At 37.4% G+C, this 8,870-nt stretch overlaps 1 protein-coding gene across 1 annotated transcript; it reads left to right on the forward strand.

Annotated features, from left to right (window-relative positions):
* Positions 1-1,792: 1,792 nt before the first annotated feature.
* On the forward strand, positions 1,793-5,538 carry LOC144644835 (uncharacterized). The gene is made up of 8 exons (XM_078504391.1): positions 1,793-1,867; positions 2,792-2,841; positions 3,163-3,202; positions 3,338-3,387; positions 3,973-4,009; positions 4,641-4,688; positions 4,936-4,992; positions 5,402-5,538. The coding sequence occupies exons 1-8, from the start codon at positions 1,858-1,860 to the stop codon at positions 5,431-5,433; spliced, it is 324 nt and encodes a 107-aa protein (XP_078360517.1). The 5' UTR covers positions 1,793-1,857; the 3' UTR covers positions 5,434-5,538.
* The last annotated feature ends 3,332 nt before the right edge of the window (positions 5,539-8,870 follow it).

An 8,870-nucleotide genomic window follows, 5' to 3' on the forward strand; every position in this document is an offset into this window, starting at 1 on the left:
GGAATATACTAAAAACAATAGGTTTGCGAGGCAGTGTTCTATTGTGACGTGTCCTGTGCTTCTACACCAATGATTGTACAATGATTATTTTTTTCAATGCAATTGATAATGTGGGGTTGGTTGCTAAGGTTGCATTTTCCTTTGCAACTGTTGCAAGTACATGTACACAAGGTTCATTTAGGGACTGGTCAAAAAACACGGGGGGGGGGGGGGGGTGGGTCGGAGCAGAAAGGTGGTGGTCATCACTTTTTGAGCCCTCGAAAAGGGGTGGGCTATGTGATTTGAACTACACGTAGGAGGTGGGTCATCTTATGTATTTACTAACTTTAAACTGTTATAGTTCCAAGAAAAGCTGTTTTATCAGTATATAAAATTGATAAATTTCTTCATGCGAGCATTTTACACACAAATAAGCGAAAAACTAACAAAAGACTAGTATAAAAAGTGATAAATGCATTCTTCTTTGCGTTTTAACAAACGGGCAAAGACGTACATGAAACAGCAGTGTCCATCAGGGAAAATTAGAGTAGTATATACATGTCGGGAATCTCGCTTAAAAAACTGATGTCAAATTAAAAACAAACCTCCAATCCCTAACAAAAGAAAAAAAAGATTAATTCCTTGATTTTCTTTAGCAAAGGGGGTGGGTCATGTGATTTTTAGCCCCCTATCAGGGGTGGGTCAGGCAGTTTTGGGCCAGGAGGAAGGGGAGGGTCACAAATTTTCGAGCCACGACTTTTCCAGTTGCTTCGGCCCACCCCCCATGCCACCCCCTGTACTTTTATACCAGTCCCTTAGCAAACATTTCAGCTTCAGATCTCTTTGGTAACTGTCACTCACATGTTATATGTTTGGTTGGAATTTTCAGTGTGTTGGTCTACAACAGGGCAGTAACCCACCTACATGGGTCATTGGCTCAAACCTTCACATTCGTCTTGTAGAAGGAGTATGTTCAAGATGGAATGAAAATGAGTCACCGTATGCTGTCTTGGGCAGTGAGCTGGGCCCTTTGCCTGTTATAAATATCAAAGGTTTGTGTACCAGGTGTTAGATACACTGCAACAGTAATATACAATTTTTCCACATAATACTCTTCACTCATGAACTATCAAAACTTCATGCCACTAACAATTATGATCTACAGATTATCTAAAAGCTGAATTATTTTTTATGCTTGCAGATTCCAAAAACTTGAAAATGTTGTGGTTTCAACTATTGACAGAGCTAATTATAAAATGTTGTGGTTTAAACTATTGACAGAACTAATTATAAATTGCAGAATATTTGTCTATTACTATTTTAAACTCTTTAGGACGTCTTGTCATGTGGCATCCTGTTTCTTTAATCATCAAATGTTCATCAAAATAATGTTCAACTAACTTATATTAACTTTGAATATTACTGCAATAGTTGTAATTATGTTTTAGTTTTTTTAAGTAGGTGCCCACAATTAGTAGAGGGGACTTTTCCCCTCAGCTAAACATTTTAAAAATAAATAAAGTTATTTATTTATTAATTTATTCATCTAGAATATTACATAATGGCCCTCTCAAGTGCATGTTTCTTAACACTTGTTAAATTGAAACCTTTTTGGGTTGCATTAAATTTCAGGCAAAAAACTTCTTCCTCTCAAAGACTTGCATTAAATCAAAATGCAAGTGTGGTGACGTATTTGGTTTCAAAGTTAATGATGCTTTGAAATTCATTGGAGTGCCAGAAAGAGAACAAGCCTTAAAACTATTTGTTACATCTACGAAGCGAGGCTGTGTTAGCAGGCTTACGTTCCCAGGAATTGGACAGACCTCCGGCTGCATACACATTCAAAGAAGGCAACTATCAGACGATCAGCTGCAAAAAATGGATCAAGGTAAGCATGCAACTTTCATAAGGTCATTGCCATGATAAAAAACAATTTAATACATTGCCTTTCAAATAACATTTGTCCATGCATCCATATGTAAAAGTTATATGAGATCACTTTTGGTGCAATTTGATTGAAAAATCCTGAAGATTACATGCATGTAGCTACACATTAATTGTACTTTCAAGATTTGTTAATTAAAAATTAAAACTAATGGCTTTTTGTCACTATGGAATGTACTTGGTAAACAACATTCATACATGTATACTTTAGATCAAATGTTCAGTGATTGAATAATATAATCCTACATTGGCTTAATAAATTATATGTAAATTACATAGAGAATAATACATCGGAGAATAATAATTTGGCCATCCTAAATGTAAAAATTTTTATCCCACATACTTCTATACACAAACATGCATTAAGTCATGATTGTATTTTAAGCAACATGAAATTGCTGGGAGATACAACCAAAATCCCATCTAGGCAGAAAACGTACAGAACAGGAAACAAACAATTCTGTCAGGAATTTTAGTTAATTGCACTTTTAGAGAAAATCATGATTATGCAGCCATGGAAGAGCTTTTAATTTGATACCCCACCCCTTCTACCCTGCGAACAGAGTAGATTAGAAGACTCTGCTCACAGGATACACCCCCTCAGAAATTCCACCTGTTCTATACTTTATTCAAATGTTCTGGCTTGACTTTCTGACATTTTTTGGCTAAAAGTCTTAGAAAACAAAGCATCAATAAATGCCTGTATACCTTGTGGGAAGCAGTCGGATATTTTGTTGCAATAAATAATGAAATAAAGGATCCCCTAGAAAATTAGAATAACCACACATTGTATTTTCTTATTCAAGATTACTGACCAGTCAGTATGTTTGTTGACTTTGTTCAAAATATGCCTACTTTATTTTGACAGCATTTCTCAATCCAAATAGTGCTATGCCGGGATGTTCAGGAATGAGAAAGGTGTGCATTTCAATATTGTTTGGTTACCTTATTTTAATTTATGTTTTTCATTTAGTGCTTAAGAAACTAATAACATTGGTTGTGCTTGAGATGACTTTAACTTCTGCTTTTTCCTTTAGTTTCTTCCTCACTGTTGCTTTAACGATCTATAACACTTCAATTATGTTGTCTTTATTTGTTGCACCTAATGAAAGACGAACAGAATTACATGTAACATATTGTGTTTTCCTGTGTTATCGATCAGTTTGGGCTTTTTAGGATCAAGGGTTATTACTTGTCAGTCAACTTGTGCTAAGTCATTAACATGTGTTTGGTTTTAAGGAGCAAGTGACAACAGCTCTATCACGGCCACCACCCACCAGTAAGCACAAATTTATTGAAAGTTTGAGTGCATTCATTTACAACAATTAATTATAATTATTGTTAATTATATTGAAGTTAACTTACAGCAGCTAAAATTCAAATAAAATTGACTGTCACGTTCCTTATTTGTCAGATGAAGCAAGTAATATACCTAGTATGGATCTGGAAGACCTGGAAAAAGAGGTAAATTATTAAATTGGGAATGAAAAATGTACAAAAAAAAAGAGAAATGGAGTTCTTTACAACAGTCATTCAATCAAGACTTTGCAAGGACACTAGCATGTATACACCCAGGAGTAGTTTTTCCTGTCAGTTTAACTTTACATATGGCATTTCTCGAGATTTCAACTTTAATGGAGACAACGATTGAGTTTCTCAAGAGAATACTAACATTTCAGCATTTGAAAGGCATTTGGAAACACCTCTGAGTAGTACAAACAATAGGAAAAACAGTAAGAAAGAAACCATCTTAGTGTGCATGATTGAACCACGAATATGGTAGTTGTCCCGTGGCAGATCCAGACCTTCAGTTAAGGGGGGCCAGCCTTTAAAGGCTTGCTATGAATGTTGAATTCTGTGAAGATAAGTTAAAAACGGCAAGACTTTTAGGACTAATAATAATAATAATAATAATAATAATAATAATAATAATAATAATAATAATAATAATAATAATAATAATAATAATAATATATAATAATAATAATAATAATAATAATAATAATAATAATAATAATAATAATAATAATAACACATCTGTTTTCTTAGAAGTTCGACGATGAATTATTACGCCGAGCATCTGAAGGTGAGAAAGAACATTCATACCTTAAACTTATATGTTTGTAATGGATGATGCAAAAGTTAGTTCTTGGACATTTATAGAGAGAATTCACTTGACATCAGAGTTGCCATATCGATGTACCTTAAGTTTACAAAAGAAATTTAACTAAATTCTTGTGTTTGTTACACCAACATGGCGGTCACAGCAGTTGTTCTTTGAATGCCCGAGGACGAAGTAAATACGTCATATAGTTGTACACTCGTTTGAGAACTTTACGTTTTACATGTGATGAATCAGTCATTGATTTCTTTTCTTGTTTAAGGCACTCAAGTTCTCTAGCTCATAAATGCCTATGTCTCTGTGCTCAAAATCCGCACAACATTGTGAAAATTAAATGTTTTTTCCATATATTATTGTGTGGAACATGTAATTTTAATGAACACCATACCCTGCTGTTTCACTTGGTAAAATTGAACAAAGATAGATTCATTTTGTTTTTCAAAGAACCTTTGATTGTTATTTCGTACAGGTGTATGTGGCCATTTTTTAAATAATACTTGGTTCTAAAACCCTATTGAGTATGTTCTTCTCATTGGAGCTTAACTAAGGGGATCATAAAACACTGAATAACTTAAACTGTTAATGTTTTAAGCAGAACAAGAACAAGCAGTTGATGAAGGGCCAGAGAAGAAACGAAAGAAAGGTAATAATGTGCTTGTCACTACTTGTATTTCATTTAAAGATGTGTAAATCGAATAAAAAATAGCTAGATTTAGTTTGCATTTTTGTAGAAATTCAAAAAACTGTCGGCATGTGCTTTGACATAAAAATGAATTCTATATCACTTTTACAATTGAGTGCAAAGTTTATTCTCAAAATTACATTGTTTATGTCTCCAAAATAGTAGAGCTGGCCTAAGTGTTTTCCATATATTTGTTGCATTTTGTCAGGTGGTCGAGATCACGTCGCATCCCTAATGGATGGAATTCACCAAGGGATCATCGAAGGTAGGCTTTTTTATGCTTTATGAATGACATAGATTTAACGCTTACCAAAGGATAAAACATTCGTTTCAGTGTGTCTGATTAAACATTCTCATTACACCTTAGTCATTCAGCGCGCAAAAATAATACGCATACAGATCAGTTGAATTAACATTTTGCTGAGGTGTTGTCAGTTGTTGCTATACCTCTATGGTGTTCAATAAAATTATATTTATCGGTAATTGGTACTATATATTGGTTTTGGAAAACCGTTTAAGTTTTATTTTGGTTTAAGAGAAAATGAAAACAAAATAGTCTAAACTTGTATGTATATCACACATGCTCGGCCGCCCCTATCCCTTCCCTTGCCCCACAAATAATTGCATGTCCTGTCTTGCTATCCAGTTAACTCTAAATATTTTCATATTTTCAGGAAAGAGATCAACAAGGGCAAAGAAGAAATAATTTGAAATTTATACTCTGACGACCTTATTGATTGAAATTTGAAAACAAATATGTGTGAAGCGAGAAATATGATATTATATGAATCATCTTGAGTTGAAATTCTCCATCTGCTTTTCTGGTCGCTTAATAAAAACGTCAAAAGTAAAATAAATGCGTGTGTCGTTCAACTTTAATCTAGTTAAGGTGTGTACAGTACGACTGAAAAGTGCAGTGTAACTAGACGGGGTTCGCACAGTCTTGAAAAGTCCTTGAATTTTAGGGGGAGTCCTTGAAAAGTCCTTGAATTCCATTTTAACTTGAAAAGTACTTGAATTTATGTCAAAGTCCTTGAAAAGTCATTAAATTTTCTTCAACTTTAAATGTAGTCGGGTCGAAAGCAAATTGCTTTGCACAGACTTTGGTATTCTGTTACTGTGAAAGGCAACTTCAAACACTGCAACACACGGGTGTAAAAGCAGCTAATAAAGAAAAAAGACAAGTGAACTGATAAATGTAGAGAAGGATAGGTAGTCGTTTATGAACTGTATAGGTGTGTTTTGTTTGGCTACGGACACGGTGGGGTGGGGTGGGAGGGGGCGGTAAGATGAAATGAAGAGTTTAAATTAATCTTTGAGACAACACCCAAAGACAGATGCGCGCCAACCGTTACATTAAAAGACACCAACTGTCTCTTGGTGATGTTACGAAAGTAGCTAAGAATATTTTCTTTGTGTCTGGGTGTTCAGGTTTAATGCATGGCGCGCGAGTAGTGAGAATTACTTAACTTCCGCTTCCTTGTCGCAGACATGTGTCCTGCGAACACAATGGCTTATACGTATGGGCTAATCAGACGAAAAGCCTAATTGTGTTTTAGGCTTGATCCTTCAACATTTAAAGCGAAAACGGCATAACAACAATATAAATGACCAACTAGACTGAACATGATTTTTTTCTAATAAACCAGTAGTTGATGGTGTAGCTTTTATGCGCGGTAATCGCTCAATATATTTTCATATAATCGGCAAAGAAATACATAAACAATTACTGATTTGACGCAGACATCATCCCTCCCGCCCACTTTTCATTATTGGCGTGCCACAGTATATCAGAAGTTAACGTCATGAAAAGTGCGTGCAAACGAAGAGGCATACTTAGGAGAATGGAGACACTTTTTCTTTTCTTCTTTTTCTACCACTGGCTTTAGTTTTATTCCACATTCCAAGCATCAACAGACCCCTCAACAGTATCCAGGTTGATTCTCACACGGCAAAATATGTAAATGATCTTGTGAAGCAGTTCAGAAAAACCACGACTGTAAGTCAGTTTGACCACGTGATTTGTCCACCACGAATTGGGAGAAACCTGGTTAATTTTTTTAAATAAATAGAACGGACTAAAGACGAAACAAATTATACAAAAAAAGAACTTGCAGGCCTTGATGTTTAATATATCAATATACAAAACCCTTCTTATCAAAGGCTTAACCCAAAATCAAACTGTAAATCGTGTTCCTGTGGAAAAAAAACGCCCCACGGGGAAAAGGCATCATGCGTCAAGGACAGCAAGGGACAAACCCGTGGTCCATGAAATGTTGCAGGCCATTCATGTACAACGTAACAGATTGCAGATGTAAAGGGTGCAAAAACTGTTCAGCTGAACTGGACATTTCTACTGTTTTTGAAACAAGTATCCCTGAACATGTTTCAAACGTGTCTTGCAAATGTGGGCAAAACAAATCAAAAGAATTGCCAGAGTTCGTAGCGTGCAAGGATGGTATTAGGAAATCCAAGTGCCCCTGTTGACGTGTTAAGCAAAAGTGTGGGTTTCAATGCAAATGCGTAAAATGTGGGAACCCCAATGAAAGGATAATGAGAAGGCGTGATTGAAAAAATAATAACATCCAACAGAAAAGAAAGCGCGAGAGAAGGAGCGCTGAGTTCTCGGCCTCCCAAGACATTCTTCCGGTGACCATGGACCACGTACGAGACGTGTTAATTATACAGCGTATTGTCGCTTCTAGGAGAAACCACAGTGCCGCGATCGCTAGAAAATATAACTGGTTTGTTCTGAAACAACTTGTTAACTCGAAAATTTGCAAAGAAAGCAATTATACAGTAAGCAGAAAAAGAGAGTCACAAGTTTCTGTAAAGCTGAATACATTAATCGAAAAGCCAAAAATTTGAATCCTACTATCAAAGTGACAATTTTTGTATTAAAAAAAATAAGAAATATAAGCAAGCACCTCAAGTAACCCAAGCACCTCAAGTAACCCAAGCACCTCAAGTAACCCAAACACCTCAAGTAACCCAAACACCTCAAGACAGCCAAGCACCTCAAGTAACCCAAGCACCTCAAGTAACCCAAGCATCTCAAGAAAGTCAAGCACCTCAAGAAAGCCAAGCACCTCAAGTAACCCAAGCACCTCAAGTAACCAAAGCACCTCAAGACAGCCAAGCACCTCAAGTAACCCAAGCATCTCAAGTAACTCAAGCACCACAAGTAAGCCAAGCACCTCAAGTAACCCAAGCACCTGAAGTCAGCCAAGCACCTCGAGTACGTCAAGCACCTCAAGTAACCCAAGCACCTCAAGACAGCCAAGCACCTCAAGTAACCCAAGCACCTCAAGTAACCCAAGCACCACAAGTCAGCCAAGCACCTCAAGTAACCCAAGCACCTCAAGTAACCAAAGCACCTCAAGACAGCCAAGCACCTCAAGTAACCCAAGCACCTCAAGTAACTCAAGCACCACAAGTAAGCCAAGCACCTCAAGTAACCCAAGCACCTGAAGTCAGCCAAGCACCTCGACTACGTCAAGCACCTCAAGTAACCCAAGCACCTCAAGTCAGCCAAGCACCTCGAGTACGTCAAGCACCTCAAGTAACCCAAGCACCTCAAGACAGCCAAGCACCTCAAGTAACCCAAGCACCTCAAGTAACCCAAGCACCACAAGTCAGCCAAGCACCTCAAGTAACCCAAGCACAACAAGTCAGCCAAGCACCTCAAGTAACCCAAGCACCTCAAGTAACCCAAGCACCTGAAGTCAGCCAAGCACCTCGAGTACGTCAAGCACCTCAAGTAACCCAAGCACCTCAAGTAACCCAAGCACCTCAAGTCAGCCAAGCACCTCGAGTACGTCAAGCACCTCAACTGAGTAACCCAAGCACCTCAAGTAACCCAAGCACCTAAAGTCAGCCAAACACCTCAAGACAGCCAAGCACCTCAAGTAACCCAAGCACCTAAAGTCAGCCAAGCACCTCAAGACAGCCAAGCACCTCAAGTAACCCAAGCACCTCAAGTAACCCAAGCACCTAAAGTCAGCCAAGCAGCTCAAGACAGCCAAGCACCTCAAGTAACCCAAGCACCACAAGTAAGCCAAGCACCTCAAGTAACCCAAGCACCTCAAGACAGCCAAGCACCTCAAGACAGCCAAGCACCTCAAGTAACCCAAGCACCTCAAG

Source organism: Oculina patagonica, chromosome 2, assembly GCF_052425735.1.
Source record: "Oculina patagonica isolate OP01 chromosome 2, crgOcupat, whole genome shotgun sequence".
NCBI lineage: Eukaryota > Metazoa > Cnidaria > Anthozoa > Scleractinia > Oculinidae > Oculina > Oculina patagonica.

Coding starts and splice junctions, on each gene's coding strand:
- LOC144644835 (XM_078504391.1), top strand. Junction 2,842..3,162: donor GATGTTCAGGAATGAGAAAG/GTGTGCATTTCA, acceptor TTTGGTTTTAAG/GAGCAAGTGACAACAGCTCT. Junction 4,010..4,640: donor ATTACGCCGAGCATCTGAAG/GTGAGAAAGAAC, acceptor TGTTTTAAGCAG/AACAAGAACAAGCAGTTGAT.